The following is a 22,681-nucleotide window of genomic DNA, read 5'->3' as shown; positions in this document are numbered from 1 at the left end:
CAGTAGCCTGATACGAGGAGAATCAACAAACAATCAATGAGAAGCAACAATGCTGGGTTTAGAAGGAACATATATTAAAGAGTTTGGATGACACCCCAAAAAAGGGGATGCAGTTTTTAAAGCCCACCCAGCAATCGCTGCCATCGGAAGGCCCAAAATCCAGTCAAGATTTATTTTTCAAAGGACCCGTGATCACTGGATAACCTCTGGCAGGAGAATCGGCTTTCGACGATTGAGGAGTCCAATAAAGCCAAGGGCCCTGGGGGTTATATTCGTCATTACGCCATTGCACTTTAGGACATAATCGTCATTCCGCTCACTCACCAACATAAAAAATACGACACGCTCTCAAGGAGGCTAGCTATTGTTTTCCTCCTGCGAGCGACGCGGGACATCTCTCTTCCCTCTTTCTCTCTCTCTCCTTCTCTCTATCTCTCTACCCCGATTCTTTCATTTCGCAAAATAAAAATATCAATATATATATATATATATATATATATATACACACACAATAAACGACGCCCCAAATATTTTACCCCGTACTCAAAACCCTAGGGCTCTCAATTCTCTAGGGTTTCCCTTGATTTTTGATTTTCCTAATCTTTTTCTTCTATGGACACCGAGGAAGAAGAGCCTCTCCACGTCCCCAACGTTGAGTCTTCTCTTCGATTGGAAGATAACCCGGCGACTACAACTACGGCCTCCGAGTTACAGCGTCAAAGCGCTGGGTCACAATGCGAGCTCGAGTCCGTTGCCGAGTTGGTCGAGTCGCGACTACCTGCACCGTTAGCGGTGTCTCCTGTTACTGAAAAGGAGGAAGAACGTAAGGACAAGGGAGCTGTTGATGTGGAGGTGGTTCTAGCGCGGGAACCCGAGGCGGCGGTTCGTGATGCAGTTGGCGGTGGGGATTTGATCGCTGGAGAGGAGAAGGACGAGATGTTGGATGCTGGTGATGCAATAAAGATTCATCTCCAATTGACGGTAATAAGGAAGATGAGGGTGTAGTTGACAGAGAGGTGGGCCGCGTGGCACAGAAGGAGAAAGCTGACGTGGCGGAAGATGCGGCGGTGGATGATGTGATGGAGGAAATGGAGAAGGCTGACTTGTCAGACGGAAGAGGAATAGCGGAAGGGATTGAGGTGACTGTGGCCGAGCGACAAGTTGCTGAATTGGCTGACGAAGCGGGAAATGAGCAAAAGGTGGTGGATGATGTGCAAGACCAAATTAACATCCCAGAGGATAAAGAGGTGGCTGCGTGGCGGAGGAAAGAGGGATTGCTGAGGCAGCAGAGGTGGATGGTATGACAGAGCAAATTGTGGTTATGGAGGAAACATGCGTGGCTGACGTGGTGGAGGAAAGGGGAATTGCTGAGGCAGCAGAGGTGGGTGTTGTGGCGGAGCAAATTGGGGTTATGGAGGAAGCGGCCTGGCTGACATGACCGAGAGAACAGGAATTATGGAGGAAAGTGAGGTGGCTGGCGTGGCTGTGGAAAGGGAAATGCTGAAGGAGAAACGGGTGGATAACGAGGTGGAGCAAACTGAGATTCTGGGAGAAACAGTGGTGGTTAACATGGTTGGAAAAGTGAATCGCTGGAGGAAAAACTGATGTTTGATGTTGCAGAACGATCTGGGATTGGGGAAAAAACGAGGGTTACTGACCTGGTTGAGAAAAGGGAATTGGTGGAGGATAAAGAGGAGGTTAATTTCGCAGACCAAAAAGAAATTCTGGAAGATACAGGGGTAGTTGACATGGTTGAGAAAAGCCAAAGTTTGGAAGAACAATTGGCGGCTAATGTGTCTGAGCAAACTGAAAATTTAGAGGATACTAATGCAGTGAGGGAAACAGGTATGGCTGAAGTGGATACAATGACGGGGGAGGATTCAGAGAAGGCAGAAGGTACAGAGACAAGAAATGTAGTAGAGGATGTTGAGAAAGCAGAAGGGACCGAGACAGATATGGGAGATGGAGCAGAGGGAATGGAAGCAGCTGAGGACACTGAGATACTCGACATGACTGAAGAAGTAGAAATGGAGGCAGCAGAGGAGACGGAGGATACAGAGGACTTAGAGGATGCTAGTAAAGCCGGTGGTGGCAAGCGGAAGCGCGGAAAGAATTCAAATTCTAAGGTTCTGGCAAGAGCTCCATCAAGGAAGAAGATGGAGGAGGATGTCTGTTTCATTTGCTTTGACGGTGGTGACCTCGTGCTTTGTGACCGCAGGTGAGCCTATAAAGGCTGTTTCATGCCAGTGTTATCTATGGATTCATTGCCTAATATTTTGCTTTCTGTATTTGTCCCTCCGTAGGGGTTGCCCTAAGGCTTACCACACTGCTTGTGTTGGTAGAGATGAGGCATTCTTTCGAGCTAAGGGTAAATGGAATTGTGGTAAGTTGCTGTATTTCTGTCTGCACCCTTTAACTTTTAATATCTGAGTTTTATTTGGAGGCCTTGTGGGATATGTTGCTTGTTATGGTAGTGATATTTTATCTTGTATTGTGGGAGTACCATGTGCTTTAATGATTAGTTTTTGCAATTAGGGGAAAAAAGATTGATGTTTGCTAGTTGGCTGATACAGATTTGGGAACTTGAGTGCCTACATCTTTGAACTGTGCCTCAGTTTCTCTTTTCTTATTTAAATTGCATCATTATTGAATTTTTTACTTCTTTTCTTTGCAAAAGGTTTGATTTACATGACAGTGAAGCTTGCTGGAGTGGGCTTTTGTGAAGGCACAGGAAGTTCAATCTCCAGTTTGCCCAGCTCACCGTTTAAGTTTTGCATTCTCCTCAAATTGGTTTAATGGTTGTCAAAACAACATTTGAAGCGTACTATCTTTCTGCTGTAATTAGGGGCCATCTATTATTCCATGTCAAGGCAATTGCTATTGGCAATGCTTGGATTTCTAGTGAAAGTACATGTTGTAATTATTATCCTGGAATGTGATCATCTTTTGTCCGTTAGATGCCCCTGGCTTATGAAAAATTCAACAAGGTCTCAAAGGCTGAGCTGTCAAGTATTCTCTCAGTATATTTGTAATACAACTTGTCAAGAGCATGGGAGAATTTTGGTTTCCAGCCATGCTGATAGCTTTGTGTAGACGTAAGCACAAAACTATGCAACTGATGTACTTTAACTTTATAAATGGGCGGGAAATTATAGCCCCAGTTGTGGCATCTGCAACATGATTGAGTTTCATGTATGAGTGGTAGATGTGCACTTGCATGCTCAATGTGCAGTAGGGGCCAATAATGATATATTTGGCATCTTCAAAGTTGGGAATGTCACACTGCTAAGTACTGCTCAAATTTCTCTTGGAATGTAATGGGTGCTGAATTGGACTTTGGGTCAATTGTTTTCTTATGTAAAGTTGACTGAGAATAACTTATAGCTATCTTTTCAAAGGCAATATAGATCTGCCCTAAATGCACTTTACTGGAGCCAACAGGAAATACATGTCTTTTGTTTATGATGGGCATGCATAGAAAGGAATAAGAACTTACAATTTCAGTAACTTGTCTCAATTGATTATGGGTCTAGAGGATACTGTTTTGCAAGCACTGGGCAAATCTTTTGGATTAAGGTCTCGCTTTTTCTTAGAAATTTTCATGTCTTCTCTTTTGTAACTTTAAGCAATGCCCTTTTCCTTGAGAAAACTTAACATTTAAATTCTCATTAGTATGAGAAGAAGCAATGAGTTGTAATGTTTTGTGTGAAGAAATGAAAGAAAAATAGTAGAAGGGAAACTTGAGGGGGAATTGCTTTGCAATTTTTCTTTAGTAAATTATTTCTTTTTTCTTGAATGAGCAATAGCCAAGACAATAGCCACAATTGTTTTTATTAATTCCAGGAGACATTGGGTAAGGTAAGCCAGGTTTTGAGGCACAATTCACTAGTGACTTATATGCCATGTGCCTGTGTGTATATACTTTGAGTTCACCCCAACATGATGAACATTCTATAGTGAGTGAAAATTGGGTTTATAAAATATGTATGTTCAAGATTATTCCATTGTTGCAGCTTGTATTTGTCAAACAGTTGCCCTACATTTTTCCATTTTATGTTTCGAGAAAGTAATAGACTCGGTGTATAAGTTCTAGAATTCTTGATGATGCAAGTCTGCTTGTTCAAGGTGCAATGGTGCATATGCACTTAGGGATATCTCAGAATTTGCTTCCATGAATTTCCTCTTGTTTGCCTGTATTTATGTCACTGCTTGGTTGGTTTTACTTTCTGTTACAGTGTTGCAGGCATGATATACAACTGGTCTATTACATTGTGTTTTATATCTCTATCTAATTTGAGTAATGTTCTTTCTGTGAATTAGGTTGGCATCTGTGCAGCAACTGTAAGAAGAATGCCTATTATATGTGTTACACATGTACCTTTTCCTTATGCAAGGGATGCATCAAAGATGTGGTAATCCTATCTGTTAGGGGCAACAAAGGCCTCTGTGAGTCATGCATGAATCTTGTCATGTTGATTGAAAGGAATGAACAGGTAAACAAAGAAATGTTATTATTATCATCTTTTATTTTTATAATTTTATGTATTTATTCTTTACATTTGCGATCTTCCTTTATTTGTACTATTTGAAATATTGACAGCTTGATTTTTTTGTTGCACATTAAGTATGCATGACTCCTGCTGTTGTCTTATGGTTTTGCTGTATGCTTCCATAGTTTAATTGATAGTTGGAAGCTGACGTTTGAAACCATTTCTGCACTTTTCGCGCTTTCTCTGCTCTAGCTATTCGGTTTGAAGTTTTAGTTTCTCTTGATACTTTTTGGGCTAATAGGCTTATGGTTGTGTGGAAAGTTGTAAATATGTAACTTGGCAATTCATAGCCTCATCTTTCTTCTTTCACATAATGTCAAAATTATAAATATCATTTTTGAGCTCTTTTTTGTCCTCTTTGGGTGGTTGGTGGGGTGTGGGGTGCTGTGCATTGAGTATGTTCAACTTCTGATGTTGTCTTCTTCATTTGCAGTATACTTCCATGATTTTAATTGATTGTTGGAAGCTGATATTTGAAACCAGTTCTGCACGTTTCTTGATTGTTCTTGCTGTAGCTATTCTGTTTGAAGTTTTAGTTTCTCTTGATAGTTTTTGGGCTAATAGGCTCATGATTGTTTGGTAAGTTGTAAATAAGTAATACGGCAATTTATAAAGTTGCCTTTCTTCCTTCACATAATGTCAAAATTATAAATATCATTCTTGAGCTCTCTTGTTTCCTCTCTGGGTATTTGGTGGGGGTGTGGGGTTTAGTTGCAATTCTTTGGACTTTCTGTTCACTGCAAATATTTTGGTTCTATTGTCTTTGCTGCTAGTGCCTCCTTTCGTTATAGTCTGTTTAGTGGTCTATGTTTCTTTATTGCATGCAACTCTAGGTTGTAAATGTTTCATAATTTTTGAGAACAAATAATCATTGCAGTTGAATTATTACGCTGTGTCAAAAAATTCTATACTAGCCTCTTGCCCTTCTTATTGGCATTGTTTTCAGTTGTAACCTTCAATTTCTGCTTTGTAAGTGAAAGTGGACAAGACTGGACAAAATCATATGTTTAAATCTTTCAGATTGAGGCTAAAAGAGAAATCAAGAAGCATGTATTCATGATTCTGCTAATTCAGTAATTAAATTTAACAGTCATAGCCAAGTATTTTGTAGCTGTATTCACATATGATTGTTGATTCATTCCTTGTTTGGGGTTTGGGGCTGTAAATTAGTGGATTTATTTCACACATACCTCTCCTTTCTGTTTCTGTTTCTTAAATTTATTGGAAATTCTCCCTTTTGTCATTCGCCATTGTTGTTTGTTGTTTATTTTGCAGGCACAAGTAAATTTTGATGACAAAAGTAGCTGGGAATATCTATTCAAGGATTACTGGATTGATTTAAAACGGAGATTATCAATAACTTCAGATGAACTTGCTCAGGCTAAGAATCCCTGGAAAGGATCTGAAGGTCGTGCTACTAAACAGGAATCACCTTACGAACATGATTTTAATGATGGTGGAGGGTCTGGCTCGGATGGTTCTTCTGGGAATGCAGAAGTAACTGCTTCCAAGCGAAGAAGGACTAGGAGTCAATCGAAGTCACGAGCAAGGGAGGGTGATTCACCAAGCACAGTGACAGCTAGTGGTGAAGGGGCATCTACAGATGAAAGTGCTGAGTGGGCATCAAAAGAGCTTTTGGAAGTTGTTATGCACATGAGAAATGGTGACAAATCTGTTTTATCTCGAATGGAACTAAGTCAACTTATACTGGATTACATTCAAAAGCATAAACTTCGAGATCGTCGCAATAAGTCTTATGTCATTTGTGACACAAGGCTTAAAAGTCTGTTTGGGAAACCAAGGGTGGGGCATATTGAAATGTTAAATCTTCTTGACCCTCACATCTTTTTCACAAAGGAGGATTCTCAGACAGATGAAATTCAAGGGAGTGTTGTTGATGCTGAAGCTAATCAACTAGAGGCTGATTGGAACTCTGATGCTATGACTAAGACTGGAAAAGATAAGAAACGTAAAACACGTAAAAAGGGTGATGCAAGGGGACTTCAATCTAATTTAGATGATTATGCTGCCATTGATATGCATAATATCAATCTAATATATTTGCGACGTAATTTGGTGGAGGATTTGATCGAAGATACTGAAACATTCCATGACAAGGTTGTTGGTTCTTTTGTGAGAATAAGAATATCCGGTGCTGGTCAAAAGCAAGATTTGTATAGGCTAGTGCAAGTTGTTGGTAAATACTTGGATAACTGTCTATCTTTGTATGTTTTTGACTTCAGTACACTAGTAACAAAATCTCATAAGATTGTTAAATGCATTAACCATATGCTGTACAGGTACAAACAAGGTTGCTGAACCATATAGAGTTGGAAAAAGAACAACTGATTTTCTACTTGAGATTTTAAATTTAAATAAGACAGAGATCATATCGATTGATATTATATCAAATCAAGAGTTCACTGAGGTAATTATTAGCTGAACATGGAATTACATGTTATTATTTCCTTTTGTCAGTTTCCATCTGCATCTTTGATAAGGGGAGTTCTGTATCTTTTTCTCTGAATAAAGTAAATATGATCTTATCTGAAAATTTTTAGTTTAGATATTGAGGCTTCGCTTTTCAGACACTTGTTAAATACATCTGTGTTAAAACTTTTCCATAAGTTATTGCTTAGACACTTAGAGGCTTGTTTAATTTTATTTCTTTTGCTTGTAAAAGAAAATCTATTTCTCTTGTTCATGAAGAAAATAGAAGGCATCAAAATATCAGCAGTATTTTTAGCGTGTTATATTATCAAATCATGTTGGGCCGGTATCTTGTTTTGTTTATTTATATTGAAATCTTATTTCTTTTAAAAATAATGCTAAGTTGCCTGATCTGTTAGGATGAATGCAAGCGGCTGCGCCAGAGCATAAAGTGTGGACTTATCAACAGGCTGACTGTGGTAATTTTTCAGTTTTAGTTTATCACATTTTTATATACTATTGAGTAGTTATCTTTTTTTTTTTCTTTTAAATTTCATTGGGAGTCATTTTTAGAGGGTTAATTGGTTGCTGCAGGGAGATATACAGGAAAAGGCCATGGCAGTCCAGGCAGTCAGAGTCAAAGATGTAAATATCTTTCTTTTGAACTAGGGTTATCATATATGTGTATATATATTGACACAAATGCACACATACAGTATTTTTGTCTGTGGAGAATGTTTAATTAGTATGTTCTACAATTTCGAAAAGCATCATGTGCACCATTACCTGTTGGATAGTCTTGATTAAGTATGATATTGAGTACAAAAATGAAAGGCATCTGAAAAAAGGTAAATTTCTAAAATATGGATCATATGCAAAAATGGTTCACAATCTTGGTTAACCCTGAAATTGATCCTCTTGAATGGTTTAATTGGTATGTTAAAATCAGTATTTGTGGCCTTGTGTTTAGAAAAAAAGAATAATTTGAGTTTCTCTGTTATCACAATGCAGTGGTTGGAATCAGAGATAATGCGTCTCAGTCATCTTCGTGATCGAGCCAGTGAAAAAGGACGTAGAAAGGAATATCCTTTACTCGTAATTTTGTTATCTGTTCTGTTATTTGACAGTTGGATGCTTGTCTATATTTTTTTTATGGCTTATGGCGTTCTTCTGACATTTGTTGTGGTTTGCTATGAGGCTTGACTGTGATTTCTGGATTGAGGGAAGGGAGGAGTGGTAGCCTCACCCTTGTTCAGAACATCTTTACGCAGAAAGGGAGAGATATCCTCCCAAATCCTTAGAGACCTTTATTTTTTTCCCTCCAAATTGGGGAATTTGGTGGAGAAGGATTCCTCGATAAAAGTACTTCCCTGTTCAGACAAAATTGCTCTCATTTTAACATTTTATTATTACTTATAAAGTATATAATTTCAAAGAACAAAAAATTTATCATTTTTTTCTGGTTCCACTCTTCAATCAAACAAGTTTGTTGATGTACCCCTCCCTTTCCTTTCCCTCTTTGATTTTAAGCAATCCAAAGTGCCGAAACCTTACGCTCTCTTTCTGTTTCCTCTCCTACCATTCCTTCATAGTTATGAAGCATAATTTTAAGGATGTTTATGTGGCTACTGAGTGTTTAATGATTAAATCATGTTCACATATTTTCACAATGGACTTCAAGCTTGCTTAAGCTTTTTAAGTGATAGATTCCATATGCTAAGATAATTTTTTGAACAATTTAAGCTATCTATGTGAAGAATAAAGGTGCAGTTTGCTCTAATTCAATGCTTGTCAAGCTCGGTCTTTCATGTTCAATTCATGGTAACCTTTGTGCTAGTCTTCCTCTCTATTGTTCTGTTAGTTAGGTTAGATTGTGGTGGGATTCATGTTTAGTTATGGTTGTTTTTAAGCCAATGCCCCTACAAACTCTATGGTGTGGGTTGTCAGTTTCTCTTTCATTTGAAATCTAGGCCCATTTGTTTATGGTTTTGGCCTCAAAAAGTACTAACACTGCATAAGCCTCATTTTGTGGGCAATCTGACAAAATTGTTGTTTGCGTTGTTCTAAATAAAAAACTGGAAGGATTTCTTGAGTGTAGCTGCTGTAGGATACCTTTCATACGTCTGAGTGATGAATTGAACTTGTAAAAAAAAATGATTTTGAATCTAACTATAATTAGATTTCATATTGGTCGCTAAATTCGTCTAAAGTTTCTCTGTGCATGATATATTTCTTTCTAATGAATTGGCTGTTTGTGTCCCAACAATTTCAATGTATTCCTTGACTTGTGTTCACGCTTAGAGAATGTGTAGAGAAGTTGCAGATTTTAAAGACACCTGAGGAGCGACAGCGTAGATTAGAGGAGATTCCAGAGATACATGTAGACCCTAACATGGATCCTAGTTATGAATCTGAAGAGGATGAAGGGGAAGATGATAAGAGACAAGGTTCTTTACCTTGTCAAAATTTTCAGTGTCCTCTCTTATATCTTGTATTTGCCATTCAGTTTGACAATGTTTTAGGTTCATGCAGATAACTATATGAGGCCAAGAGGTAGTGGCTTTAGCAGGAGAGGGAGGGAGCCAATTTCTCCCCGGAAGGGAGGTCTCAGTTCCAGTGATTCTTGGAGTGGAACTAGAAATTATTCTAGCATGAATCGGGAATTAAGCAGGAACTTATCTAATAAAGGACTTGTGAGCAAAGGCGATGATTCTGTTGGAGCTGGTGAGATGGGGAATGAAAATTTATGGAACCTAGGATGGGAGAGAGAAACACAACTAAACAGTTGGGACAAGCCAAAAACTGCTTTGAGTTCTGAAATTGGCACTAGGAATACCCACTCTGTTGTAACACAGGAACCTTCTTCAAAGGTTGTGTCAGAAATTTCACCTACAGCTCTATCTACAGGAGTAACAGCTGCTGCCCAAATTAATGAAACAGAGAAGATTTGGCATTACCAGGATCCATCTGGCAAGGTCCAAGGACCATTTTCAATGGTGCAGCTGCGGAAATGGAATAACACTGGATATTTCCCTGCTGAGTTAAAAATTTGGAGAACTACCGAGAAGCAAGATGATTCTACACTTCTGACTGATGCGTTGGTTGGAAAGTTTCAGAAAGACGCTCCAGTAGCAGATAATAGCTTTCCAAAGGCTCAGGTGGCCTTGTATGGGAGTTCTGTTGGAGCAACCCTGAAACAAGGAATGGAAAGTCAAGTTGGAGAAAGATCAAGGTTTGATCAGAATCATGTAGCTTGGAGTCCTCAGCGTTCTTTGAGTTCGTCAGGCCAATCTGCAGTAGAAAGTTGGAAATCTCAAACTGAAGCCCCTTCTTCCGCAGGCAGAGCTGCCCCATCTTCACTTGAGATGCCAAAGTATTCTCGAGATGCATGGGGCTCCGACACAAATCTACCTTCTCCCACTCCAAACCAAAATCCCAGTGGTGGGGCAAAGGGACAAGTATTTGAAAGCAAATGGTCACCTACTCCTGTTCAGTCATCAGTTTCTGTTTCGGTAGCCAATCCATTCCGAGGGCTTACCTCAGGGCTGCAACCTCCTACTGTTGTTTCAGAGAGTGGGAGCCCAGCTGCTCCTGTGGTGCATTCTCATACGGCAGTGTCAGGTGAATCACTCAGGACACAGGTCAATGCTCAGGCTTCAATTAATTCAGGTGCTGATATGAAAAATGTAGGTGAATCTCTTCAGAATTTGGTTCAACCTGTGAGTTCTCATAATCCTTCTCTTGAAACTCATGGATGGGGTTCTGGCTCGGTCTTGAGGCAAGAAGTGGTTGCTGCATCCTCTATACCTGCAACTGGAACTCAAGCATGGGGAAATGCTTCAGCTCAGAAGCTAGAGCCAAATCCCTCACTTGCCTTGCCTCCTCAACCTGCTGGTTATGGTCACTGGAATGAGGCATCACAATCTGGTCAAAATTCTGCTCCTTTAAGCACAGGAAATCCTGCTGGACATTTTCCTACTGGCCAACCAACTATGCTGGCGTCAGATCCTTGGAGGCCTACTGTTCCAGTTCAGTCAAATGTTCAGCTTCCTGCTCCAACCAATCTACCTTGGGGTATGGCTGTTGCAGATAACCAAGGTGCTGCCCTGAGACAGGCACCAGGACATCAGAACAGTGGTTGGGGGCCAATGCCAGGAAATCAAAACATGGGATGGGGGGCACCTGTACCTGCAAATACAAATGTTAACTGGGGAGCTTCTAGTCAGGGATCAGCACCTGTTAATCCGAATCCAAGTTGGGCTGTACCTGGCCAAGGACAAATGCCAGGGAATGCAAATTCAGGTTGGACTGCTCCTGGGAATGCAATTCCAGGGTGGGCACCACCTGGCCAAGGCCCTGCCGTTGTTAATACGAGTTCTGGATGGGTTGCTCCTGGGCAAGGGGCAACACCAGGAAGTGCAAATCCTGGTTATGTGGCGCCTTCTGGAAATTCAGGCATGTGGGGAAATGAACAGAATCACAGCGGAGACAAGTTCTCGAATCAAAGGGATAGGGGTTCTCAGGGTGGTGATTCTGGTTATGGTGGGGTCAAACCTTGGAGTCGACAGTCATCATTTGGCAGTGGAGGTGGTTCTTCGAGGTCTCCTTTTAAAGGGCAGAGAGTGTGCAAATTCCATGAAAGTGGGCACTGCAAGAAAGGGGCATCGTGCGATTACATGCACACTTAAATTTTGGCAATCTAGAGCAGCATAGAGTAGCTATATCTGTACAGTAAAATTCCATTTAAAAATGTCCTAACGTTATAAGATCTTTGGATGATTTATACATGTAAAAACTTTTGTAGTTTAGCACCTCTTGTTTTCCTTATGCCAATGGAATGTCAGTTTAACTCCTTAGTCAATAATTTCCATCCTATTCTGATATTAGTTAGTGTGAAGCGGCAATGTTCGATTACTAGAACTGCAAAATGTGGCTCAAATTGCCTTATGGAGACTTAGCGGTGCTACCTAAGCTTCTTGTCAGGCACTTGCCATGGCAAGGTCTAGGGTCAAGTTTTCTCTGTTATATCAAACGGGTCTGAATCCACTTATTCTTCATTTTTGCCATGTCTAGTAATTAATCAAAAGTCGAATAAGACAAATTTGGCAGCTCCAGCCTCTAGGTGTCAACTGTTGGTGGACCCTGTCTGTGGTATGTACGCAAACATACTTTTTTCGGAGACAAGTCGATCAATCAAATGATAGTAATAAATCTTTTGAGCCCAAAAACGAAGGGCCTAGGACGAGCCGGCTTCAGTAGACCAATCTCCTCCTCCCTTATTGTAACATACAAAACGCAGAGAGATAATCCTAACAATCAAAGCCAAAGATGAGCAATAAAGAAGACGCAAAGAGCGAAATCCAGAATTCAAACCCTAATTCTTCTAACAATCAAAGCCAAGGATCCAAGGGGAAATCATGCAAAGGATGCCTTTATTACTCTTCAGCTCTTAAATCCAAATCCCGAAACCCCACCTGCGTTGGCATCCCTAAGACTCTCCAACAAGGTCTCTCTCTCTCTCTTTTTCTTATGTTTCGTTTGATTGCCTTGATTTATTCGATTTATTTGTTGAAATTTTGGGAAAAAAGAATGATATGTACTGAATGAAGCTTATGATAGTACCCAGCTACATGATTGGGGAATCCGAGTTGGAAGCTTCCAAGGAAGGCCGCACTCTTACAGATTTCAAGTATGCTTGTGTTGGTTACTCCGTATACTTAGATAACAAAGATTCTTCGACTGATCAGGCTCATAAACCAGTTGAATTACCATTCTGTGTCGGTCTCGAGGTATCTCCTCTCGTCTTTTATTTCTTTCTCCTTCTAAATGCATATATTTTGTATTTCTCTAATTTGTAGACTGTGAGTTTTGGCAACGTATTACTACTAGTATATTTTGTATTTGAATTGTTTGGAGGTTCTGAATTTTTGCTACAAATTCGTATATGAGGAGGGAGGGTGTCTATTGTCTATTGATTTGTATGTTGCTACATGCATACCTATGCTCAAAGGGTTTAGGACTCACTTGGAGGAAATTATCAATTCTCAATCTATATGAATATTTATGAATTTCAAATTTCTTATGTGGTTAGTTTGCATTCATGTCAGGTGATTTGTAAATTACCTATTAATATAGTGGATATGGCTACTCAATCATTTCTTGATTTACCTGTAAAAAAAATCTAGGTTTTCCTAAATGGTGAAATGCATGATGAGCATTATCTCACATATTTTGAATAGATTTCTTCCCTTATAAAACATGTTTATATAAGTGGTTAAACTCTTTATCTTTATGTCTGTTATATTTCTGTGAAATCATATTCCACTATGGTTATCGATTGCTTCAGGTATTGTTGGACAGAACACCTGCATCTGCTGACCATATTCCTGCCAATATCCATAAAAACAAAGGTATTGAAGTCATTCAGTTCAAATTTTGTCTTTTTTTTTTTGTAAGGAATTTGTGAGAATAATGTTACACCAACAATATGCTTCAAGTCCATCCCTCTTTGCACTAGTTCTTGCTGGAACTTGCTAAGAACATATTCCAGATGCTATCTCTTGGTGAATGTTATTTGTGGATGATATAATCGTGGCAGAGGAGACTGAGGCTGGAGTTTATTAGCTGTTAGAAATCTGGGGGATTACTTTATGTAGTCTAAAAGATTTAGGATAAGTGTGACCAAAAACGGGATTCAGGAATGCAATTTCATTAAGAAGGTAGAAGCAGAGACGATGGAGCTCAAATCAGTGATCAGAAAGTTTATAGGAGCAACAGTTTGTGTTGTTTGGGTGTGGTGATTTGTACAAAACATCTTCTGAAGAGAGGATATGTGATGCAGAGCAAGGGAGGGACAGGGAGAGAGAAATAAAGAATAGAGATAGAAGAGAGTGGGAAAATAGTTAAATTTAAGGGTAGAGAGATAAGAATTGGGGCAGACAGATCCAGGCAGTCTTCCACCAATTTGATTCATAGGATTTGAGCTGGAGATGAGTACTGATTTAGGTTCTTTTCTAATAATGTGGTCTTTTATATTTGCTCTCTTATAGAAATCCACGGACTTCCTCAACCTCAAGCCCACAAGTCAACGCAGTCAATAGGAGACGAGTACTATAACAGGCAAGCACTGATTGAGATTTTGGAAATTCTTGATACGTAAAAGATAATTATGTGTTTCTTCCTAATATATGTCTTCCAAAAAAAGACCAGAATCCTGAATTGTTGATTATTGAATATACAGGTTTAAGAGAAATGCGGGCCTTGTCGCAGCAGGTGTTGTGAAGAATCTGAATAAAATTGGAAACCGCATAAAAGAAAGTCTGGACGACATTCTGTACAGGCGACCAAAGTGAGATTGCTGAGCACAGTTATGATATATACTTGAGAGGGAAGCTTAATACAAACTTATAATGATTCTACTGTTTTTTTGTCTCCAATTTGAATTAAATCAAGTACTCTCTCTTCAGAGCAGGAGGGAAGAAGCATTTGACTGTTGTAATAAACACCTTTTAATTGAGTATATGAAGTCACTCCAACAATCGGAGCTTGTTTATTTACATAGCTCAACCTTTTGATACTATAATAAACTGCCACCTCCAAAGCAGCTCTAATTGTTACAAAGATGGCCCTAACTCTATACTAAGACCCTGCGAACTGCTAGGAAATTTCTAATGTTTGCAACTGATGCATAGAATATTCATTGCAATCCTTATGCTCCTAATTTCTTGTAATTAATTCATTGCATGCGAAGAATGCGTTTTGTTTTCAAGTTTAGCCTTTAGGTACTTCCTTCTTAATGCATATGATCTTTGCAAGTAAAAATGGTGTACTTCGCATTTGATTTATTAGTAGGTATAATAATTTTTTTTACAAAAAAAATTTGCATCCGAATCCATTTTTTCTCCAATTAAAAAAAATTTCAGACTTTTTCATTTTGGCATTGTTTTCCCACTCCTTTGTGTGGTTGTGTACAAATAAACTGATAATCACAAAAGTTTTCTAGGTAGAAATAACAATATAAAAATGGATATTTATTTAATTTTATTACATAATTTAAAATTTTTTTAAATTATCACATTTTTTAAAAAGACTAGATTAATGAAAAAAAAAGAAAAAGAAACAGAATTGTAAACAAAAAAAAATAATTCTTCTTTAGTCATCAGCACTTTGCAGCAATTTCTTGTACTAGTAGTAACAAAAACAAAAAAAATGCTGAAGTGCCTATTTCTATTTAAACTTTTGGATGAGAAGGTGAGCAGCGGGTGCGTTTTGGGCAAGCAAAGTAAGCCTATATAAAATATTAAAAAAAAAAAAAAAAACTTACCCCAACCGGCAGATCTGCTGCCCCAAAATTTTCAACTTAACTTCCTCCTCTTCAACGAACCTTCTCATCATAACCCGCGTGTTCGCCGCCTATAGACGTATTCGTTTTGTCTTTCAGCTGTTCCCCGCGCCTTCTTTTCTTGATTTCTTCTGTTCCTTCTTTCAATCTGTTCACTTGCAAAAAATATCGAGTTTTGCCTCTTTTCTTTGTAACCAATTTGCATTTGCTTTTTCCTTGTCTCCACCGGATTTTTTAGTGATTCAAAAAAAAAAATGAGCGCGTGTAAGCGCGTGGTTCAGTTAGGGTTTCATGCGTATTCCGCTTCCCTAATTAACAGGTTTACATATCGGCAGATTTCTCAACTCGTTAAGTCCAACGGAAAACGGGCCTTTCTCGTCGATACATTGGCTCTGGTACTTCTTTTTTCTTTTTATTTATTTATTTTTCTTAAAACTTGCCGTTTGGTTGTCGAGAAAACTGAGAAATAGAGTTCTAATAGTAGTTTTATTATGAAAATCAACGTGATTCGAGTAGATTTTGGGTTTTTTGTTGAAAATTGTTAGTTGTTTTTTTTATATTTCTTTAAATCAATAGAATTTTTGAAAATTAATTAATTTTTTATTAATTTTGAGTTGTTTTATCATATAGGTTCGAGGTTTGGAAGCACAAGGTGTGCCATCAAAACAAGCGGAGGCAATAACAGCAGCAATAACCGAAGTGTTAAATGACAGCTTGGAGAATGTGTCCCATTCTTTTGTTTCAAAAGCAGAAATGCAGAAGGTAAAGATCTTTTTATTTATTTCCATTGCTTTTGTTTTCTGCTCTTCAATCACTATCGTTTTTAGTGTGATTTTTGCTTTGTTTTATTTTTGTAGACTGAGATGCTTCAGGAAGCCAATTTATCCAAGTTTAAGTCTGAAGTAAAAAGTTCTCAGGTACTGTTAATCTATAGCAGCAGTTGTCATCATGTGTGCATTTCATATTTAGATCTTGTCATTTAACTGAAACTGTACGCGTCAATCAATCTCTTACAGACTCTAGTATTTGGGATTCTCTACAAATGTTGTTGCTGGTAGAAACTATTTGTTGTCACAGCTCATTTGATTTGAATTAATGACATCATGGCCATTTTTTTTTTTGTGTGTGTCAACTTTCAATGTTGCTATTTCTGAGGCTGGGTTAGGCTTAGGGTACTTGACCTTCTAATTGCTATTCTAGTACCCTTTTCTCCCAGCACTTTCTTCTTTTGCCTTTCTTTTTTCTTGATAGCAGCTAAGGTTTAGAAAAGGAAGGAGGTGAAGGAGAATATGAAGATGACAATTGACAAATCTTGTATCAAAAGTGAAGTGTAGGTTAGAGAAGAATACAGGGAGGTGCAGTGACTTGAAATCAGATGGATATTTTGAAGTTTAGGTCAAAGATATTTCCACAGAGGAAAACAATGAGGTTTTGGATCTTTTATGCTTAGCAATTGATAATATATGAAGTTTTTATTCCACAAGTTATTCTAAGATGAATGAGTGTGGGGATGGAAAGGATTTTTTGGTAGTTTTTCCATTAGATCAATTTTGAAATTGCAAGCCAATTGAGACAATTTGAACTCATAGTAGCAAGGTTTTTCATATGATCAGACTTCATAGTAGTTCTCGGGATCAGTCTATTGATATGCACCATTATCTATAAATTTTATTCCTAATCAGCAACTTCATCCATACATCTATGCACAAAAATTTTTTATCTTTAATTATATTAGTTTACTTGGTCCTATCAATCTTACTTGGTTAAAATATTTAATTATTGGGACCTGATTGTTGCCTTCCCTCATTCTATTGTTGTACTACTGATGATTACTTTAGTTGAGATTGTTCTGTTATTGCTATGGTGGAGCATGCCCTTTACAAGCTTAGTGATATTTGATGGCCATTAGATTTATTCACTTTTTCTCATGTAAATATGTGTTTCTCAGAATAAGTAATTCTAAATGATTTTTTTGTTTTGTTTTTAAGTTTTTGTTTATATATTCTGAATTGTCATTGATAGTGGACTATCAGATGGATATACTGCAAATGCTTGTAGTCCTGTGGTTTCTTATGAGTTTTTCTTTTATTGCAGGAGCATCATTTTTCTATGCTGCAACGTGAAACTGAAAAGCTTCGAGGTGACATAGAAAAAATGCGAAGTGAACTAAGGTATATTGTATGGAGTATAATGGAAATGGTTTCTTACTTTTTCTGAAGATTGTGATGGCTGGATTTTATATAATGGGTATCTCAAACAGGTATGAAATTGACAAAGTCACTGCTGGCCAGCGCCTGGATTTAAATCTTGAAAGAGGGTAAGTAGACTTAATTTTAAACTGCTTCCCTGCATGACCGTAGTTGCTTTCTTCAGTTGTTTCAATCATTTATTTTCTTAACTCTGAACTGGTTTTAGGCGAATACGTGATGAACTAGCCAATCAGAATGCGGAAACTAACAACCTGACAAACAAGCTAGATAGGGTGAGCTTGTTTATTTCCTTTGAAAATTTGTGTTTAGATGCTGACATACAATATTAACCTCATCTTTTGAACTGTCTATAGGAAATTCATGCTTTAAGAGCCCAGTTGGAAGCTGCAAAGTATGATGTGATTAAGTACTGCATAGGTACCCTTGTTTCCATATCTGCAGTTGGGCTAGCTGTAGTCCGCATCCTGATGTAGCAGTACATTTGTTTTTAGTAATGCCACTTATTTAAAACTCAAGTTTCATTCTTTCTCTGGCAACTGGATTTCTGGGGAATCACTTTGTCGACGGATCCCAGTTGATCTGGAACAATTGTTAGTGCTTCTTTTAGGATTAAGCACTACTTATTCTGTTCAACTCTGTTTACTTGGTATGATTTAATGCCATTCTAGGAAGGTAAAGGAGATATTGTAGCATGATCCATTCTTTTTAGATCATGTAAACGATTTCTTTGCATCCTTCTTTCATGTATGATCTAAGCAACAATTATTGGTCCGGCAATGGTGCGAATTTCTCTCTCAGTACTTTAAAGTTGGTTTTGCATGATTACTTTGGGCTACTTCGTATACATGGATAAAAAATGTTTGAAATATTTCAATGTCAATGTAGTAGAATTCCAGAAGTGAGATTATTACAATTAATTTGCTTGATTTTTTGTGTGAAAATATTTGATTATAGAGTTAATATGGGTAACTATGATCTCTAGTTAGCATTTGAATTATGCCATTTTCTTGTGGCCTTGCAGCTGATGGTATTGTGGTTTCTGTTTTGACATGTTATTTATATTTCCTTTTGTAAGACTAATCCAAATGCTTGGGAAATAAGAAGAATGTATATGCTACATCAAAGGGTCAACATGTGTAGAGTAAAACTTTTAGTTTTATTTGCTCTTTGTTGGATATGGAAAATTAAACATGATAATGTTGACCATTTATTCATGAATATGATATATACAAGTACCAATATAAGTTTTGTGTGCCCAAAAAATGAGATAAAAAACTTACTATATATCATTAAAAGATTATTTAAATTGAAGAATGTGTATTAGAAATGGAATTGCGCTTACCGTGTTCGTGTCCATAAACCGAATAGTCATCGAAAGCAGCCCATGGGCAAGAAAACAAATTATTTATTGCCAATCACATTGATTATCAAAACGAAGGATATAGACGAGGACAAAGGAGAAAAACAACCCATAAATTCTAAAACCACCTTTGCTTAAGGTCATTGTTAACATAATTATTCAGTGAAATTAGCAATGGTGGCATGGGGTTCACAGGCCTGTGCAGCAGGGCTGGGCTCCACTTCTAGGTTGGGCTCAACAGACTTGCCAAGCAGCTCCTCGGGGAGGTCCGCAATGCCCTCCAAGTAGAAGGTATGGTAGAGTTTGAGAGGGAACAGAATTTGGTGCAGCCTAACCCGGCCAATGACCCCAAGGAAGATCCCTGTCCCACCAGTCACAGCCAGATACGAATCCTCGTAGGTCAGGTAAGGTCCCTGCACAGTTATGTGACCGTAGTCGCCGAAGTAAAAGCTGGACAACGCCTCGTAACGCTCTCCATTCTTCTCCGGTTTGTGTTGGACCAGAATGCACATCCCCGATGTTATTCCTATCCGTTTCTGCATATCCCCCGTATACAGCTGTAATAAAAAAACCCAAAAAAAGAGATGAGGAAGAAAGAACAAAGTAATAAAATGGGGAAAAAGAAAAAAAGAGGAGGAAGAAAGTTACTTTGTTGCTAAAACAGACAAGATCACCAAGAGACTTGACAGATTTCTGGCTCAAACTTAGATAAGCAGGACTCCCACGATCTCTTTCGTTTATCTCATACACATACAGTTCTTGGACTTTGCCTGCACAAAAGAAGACGCCTAATCAGAAAACCAATGATCATTATCACATGATCAAACACACTCACAGAGAAAATGATACGAATAATTACTGGGTGTTGAGTTATTATTAGATGGAGTGGCGTGACTTTTGAAAGTGAAAGATGTTTTGGGTTCTGAGAAGCTGTTGTAGTTTGTCGAGGAAGTGAAAAGCTTGGAGCTCTTATTTAAAGTTGGGTTTGTGATCAGCTTGAAAGCTACAGGCAACAGTGATTTGGTCTGTGAAGAAGAATGTTGCTTCACAGAAGGAGATGCAGTTGCCCAAGCAGAGGTTAAAGAAGCCATGGTTGATGCTTTTCCTGTTTGCTGTTGTGAGATAGAAAGTAAGTTAATCGATGAGAAATTGAAAGAAAGTGTTGGAGAGGTTCACATTATATATAGGAAGAGTTGGAGTTGCTTTCTGTGAGGTAGAGAACTTTAACCGTATGGATGACGTTACAAACTGTGCATGGATAGTCGAAAAGAAACGTCCATCTTCACCTGCAAAAATAGGGATGCTACGGCAAAAAACGTGAACGAAACTTTGGTTCGGTAGTTCTTGAAGAACTCATCAACATATATATTTCAATATTCTTTAGGATGTCAAATGTATACTAAGAGCGGTTACGAATAATTAACATGATCTTTTAGCTTAAATCAATAAAAAAATTTAATTATTTAAAATTTTTTAAATAATTTTTTTAATTACTTTTGATCAAATTTTTATATTTTTTATTTTAAATCTAATAGATTTTTTTAACTAATAATTGATTAACTATCATTATTTAAAATAACATCTGTTATTTTAACATAACACACTAACTTGTCATAGTGAAAATTAAAATTATCACGTAACCGTATATTATTTTAATTAATGACAATTAATTAATCATGAAGATAGATTTAAATTAAAATAAAAAAATAAAAATTTATTTAAATTTTCATAAAATATTTCTTTTAGTATGATGTCAATGACTTGTTGATGTTTGTAATATGTATGTTTGTTGTACATGCATAAGCCATAGGGGTTACTATTTAATCAAATTTCCTTGATTTTTGACGAAATACACCCAACAAAATTGCTAAAAAAAAAAAAACGTGGTTTGCCTTCATCCTTAAATAAGTATGTATGCTTAAACTAAGCAAAGTTTTAGCCTTTTTTCAACCATAAATAAGCTCAATTATTTGCTATTTTATATATGACTTAAGTTGCTATAGATAAATATCAGATGTATGATAAAACAATCTTACATTAAACTAATTTTCTAAATTAACTTGCACAAAACAAAACAAGTGAAAAGCTACCAACATTTTCTTTGCATAATTAACTTAAAAAAAACAACATATAATAATATTTATGACTAAACCCATTTTCATCCCAACCCCGTAAGTCTATAGCTTCAATTAAACTTCTTTCTTCTGTTTCTGCATGTTTTCTCCACTACTGCTTCCTCAACCCCATTAATTTTCCGGTACAGGGAATGGACAACTCAGCCCGTAACTCGGCACAGCGACAAGTCGGCTCGCTCGTGGAGCAGTGAGTCCAAACAAATCGTTCATGTCAAGCTCGCTAGGCTTCATTCCATCAGGCAACTCCCAATTAAAGCAATGAAGCAAGTGAGCCACACTTAGCTCCAATCCATATAACCCGAGTTGCATCCCCGGGCAAGACCTTCGACCCGACCCAAACGGAATGAACTCAAAGTTACTACCCTTAAAATCAGGTGCAGCGTCATTGAGAAATCTGCTAGGTTTGAACGCATCCGGGTCTTTCCATGATGACCGGTCACGCCCGATAGCCCAAGCACTGATCATTATACGCGATTCTGCCGTTACTCGAAACCCGGCAAGGACGGAGTCCTCAGCCGTCTCGTGGAGGAGGAGAGGGATTGGCGGGTGGAGGCGTAAGGTTTCTTTGATGGCACATTTGAGGTAGGTTAATTTTTCAAGGTCGGACTCATGGACGACTCTGTTCAACCCGACTACATCGGCGAGTTCTTGCTGGACTTTCTTGAGGTCTTCGGGGCTCTTCATTAACTCCGCCATTGCCCATTCTATTGCAGATGCCACGGTTTCAGTTCCACCAAACATTACGTCCTGTCATAGGCACATATATAGTAGTTGAACAAAGAAATATGCATGCATATATGAACAAATTACTTTATTTGGTAAGTAATTAATTTGAAAATTATTGAAATAGATTTGATAGCTTTAGTTGTGAATACCATACCATCACCCAAATAAGAATAAAAAAAGAAAAAGTGGTAAGCATGTTTCTAACATTTTTAAAGTAATTCTTTACCATGATAATAGCTTTGATGTTATCCTTGGTGAGCCTGATCGTAGGCTGGGACGACTCGTCATAATATCCTTTGGAAACATCTTCACTGTAAAAAGCCATTAATTCATCTACCATGTCTTCCTCTATGTCATGATCTTTGCCATCTTTACCATATTTCTTTCTCTTTGCCAAATGTTCATCGATGATGTGGTCAATGAACCCATCCAATGATGCCTGAGCCTTGACTAACCTCTTGCGAAATTCTTTCCCATGAATCCAACCCAACCATGGGAAGAAATCTGCAATATTAAAAGCTCCAAGAAGCTTGGAGAATTCTTGCAAGATTTTGACAAACTCATCTTGCCCGTCTCGTGAAAGGACCCAAAAGCTGCCCTGTAAGTTTTGTTCCTCGTCAAGGCAAACACCAACTCGCCAAGGTTAACAGGGGAACCCAGTTTCTGTTTCGACGGTTGGGCCTATTTCTTCACGTACGGAGGCCCAAGACTCGGCTCGTTTGCGACTGAAGACCTTCATGACACAGATCTTATGCATTTGAGGCCAAAACGGGCCGTAATTGGCAAAGGCCATATCAGCTCTATCGTAGGTGAAGTATATTATGGCATCGTTTGCAGGCCGATTTGAGTATATGCTGTCTTGGGTCTGGAGGACCTCTCGGGCCATTTCTGGAGTCGACACAGCCACTATGTGAAGCTTGCCCATACTT

At 38.2% G+C, this 22,681-nt stretch overlaps 5 protein-coding genes across 5 annotated transcripts in view; 3 read left to right on the top strand and 2 right to left on the bottom strand.

The window, feature by feature from the left end:
• Nucleotides 1-369: 369 nt before the first annotated feature.
• Nucleotides 370-11,832, top strand: NERD (GW repeat- and PHD finger-containing protein NERD). The gene is given in 14 exon segments (XM_089783758.1): nucleotides 370-961; nucleotides 964-1,251; nucleotides 1,254-1,372; nucleotides 1,462-1,579; nucleotides 1,582-2,218; nucleotides 2,304-2,383; nucleotides 4,321-4,493; nucleotides 5,826-6,747; nucleotides 6,851-6,978; nucleotides 7,400-7,459; nucleotides 7,575-7,625; nucleotides 7,992-8,062; nucleotides 9,276-9,427; nucleotides 9,513-11,832. Coding segments are annotated over 14 exon segments (5,304 nt in total). The 5' UTR covers nucleotides 370-612; the 3' UTR covers nucleotides 11,669-11,832.
• A 355-nt stretch (nucleotides 11,833-12,187) lies between these two features.
• On the top strand, nucleotides 12,188-14,536 carry LOC110417466 (uncharacterized). Its single transcript, XM_021429818.2, has 5 exons — nucleotides 12,188-12,486; nucleotides 12,600-12,769; nucleotides 13,327-13,390; nucleotides 14,030-14,099; nucleotides 14,221-14,536. The coding sequence occupies exons 1-5, from the start codon at nucleotides 12,309-12,311 to the stop codon at nucleotides 14,330-14,332; spliced, it is 594 nt and encodes a 197-aa protein (XP_021285493.1). The 5' UTR covers nucleotides 12,188-12,308; the 3' UTR covers nucleotides 14,333-14,536.
• Nucleotides 14,537-15,263: 727 nt separating this feature from the next.
• LOC110417844 (coiled-coil 90B-like protein (DUF1640)) lies at nucleotides 15,264-18,338 on the top strand. The gene is made up of 7 exons (XM_021430405.2): nucleotides 15,264-15,716; nucleotides 15,952-16,083; nucleotides 16,179-16,238; nucleotides 17,416-17,492; nucleotides 17,582-17,638; nucleotides 17,737-17,803; nucleotides 17,885-18,338. The coding sequence occupies exons 1-7, from the start codon at nucleotides 15,576-15,578 to the stop codon at nucleotides 18,002-18,004; spliced, it is 654 nt and encodes a 217-aa protein (XP_021286080.1). The 5' UTR covers nucleotides 15,264-15,575; the 3' UTR covers nucleotides 18,005-18,338.
• A 700-nt stretch (nucleotides 18,339-19,038) lies between these two features.
• On the bottom strand, nucleotides 19,039-19,982 carry LOC110418530 (allene oxide cyclase, chloroplastic-like). The gene is made up of 3 exons (XM_021431278.1): nucleotides 19,751-19,982; nucleotides 19,540-19,661; nucleotides 19,039-19,448 (listed from the first exon to the last, which is right to left on the bottom strand). Exons 1-3 carry the CDS (start codon nucleotides 19,980-19,982, stop codon nucleotides 19,047-19,049), a joined length of 756 nt encoding a protein of 251 aa, XP_021286953.1. The 3' UTR covers nucleotides 19,039-19,046.
• A 1,125-nt stretch (nucleotides 19,983-21,107) lies between these two features.
• LOC110418612 (cytochrome P450 84A1-like) overlaps nucleotides 21,108-22,681 on the bottom strand; it is a 1,801-nt gene continuing 227 nt past the window's right edge. Inside the window, 4 exon segments of the mRNA XM_021431389.2 lie at nucleotides 21,108-21,773; nucleotides 21,979-22,331; nucleotides 22,334-22,416; nucleotides 22,418-22,681. The exon segment at nucleotides 22,418-22,681 is cut by the window's right edge and continues 41 nt beyond it. Coding sequence (XP_021287064.2) covers nucleotides 21,138-21,773; nucleotides 21,979-22,331; nucleotides 22,334-22,416; nucleotides 22,418-22,681 — 1,336 coding nt within the window. The 3' untranslated portion in view covers nucleotides 21,108-21,137.

Source organism: Theobroma umbraticum, unplaced genomic scaffold (assembly GCF_002168275.2).
Source record: "Theobroma umbraticum cultivar Fairchild unplaced genomic scaffold, ASM216827v3 scaffold_50.0, whole genome shotgun sequence".
Lineage (NCBI taxonomy): Eukaryota > Viridiplantae > Streptophyta > Magnoliopsida > Malvales > Malvaceae > Theobroma > Theobroma umbraticum.
This window is presented reverse-complemented; position numbering and strand designations above follow the sequence as displayed.

Coding starts and splice junctions, on each gene's coding strand:
- LOC110417466 (XM_021429818.2), top strand. CDS start 12,309: ATGAGCAATAAAGAAGACGCAAAGAGCGAAATCCAGAATTCAAACCCT. Junction 12,770..13,326: donor CATTCTGTGTCGGTCTCGAG/GTATCTCCTCTC, acceptor CGATTGCTTCAG/GTATTGTTGGACAGAACACC. Junction 14,100..14,220: donor GGAGACGAGTACTATAACAG/GCAAGCACTGAT, acceptor TTGAATATACAG/GTTTAAGAGAAATGCGGGCC.
- LOC110417844 (XM_021430405.2), top strand. CDS start 15,576: ATGAGCGCGTGTAAGCGCGTGGTTCAGTTAGGGTTTCATGCGTATTCC. Junction 16,084..16,178: donor CAAAAGCAGAAATGCAGAAG/GTAAAGATCTTT, acceptor TTATTTTTGTAG/ACTGAGATGCTTCAGGAAGC. Junction 17,493..17,581: donor AAAATGCGAAGTGAACTAAG/GTATATTGTATG, acceptor TATCTCAAACAG/GTATGAAATTGACAAAGTCA.
- LOC110418530 (XM_021431278.1), bottom strand. CDS start 19,982: ATGGCTTCTTTAACCTCTGCTTGGGCAACTGCATCTCCTTCTGTGAAG. Junction 19,662..19,750: donor TAATAATAACTCAACACCCA/GTAATTATTCGT, acceptor TCTTTTGTGCAG/GCAAAGTCCAAGAACTGTAT. Junction 19,449..19,539: donor TTGTCTGTTTTAGCAACAAA/GTAACTTTCTTC, acceptor TTTTTATTACAG/CTGTATACGGGGGATATGCA.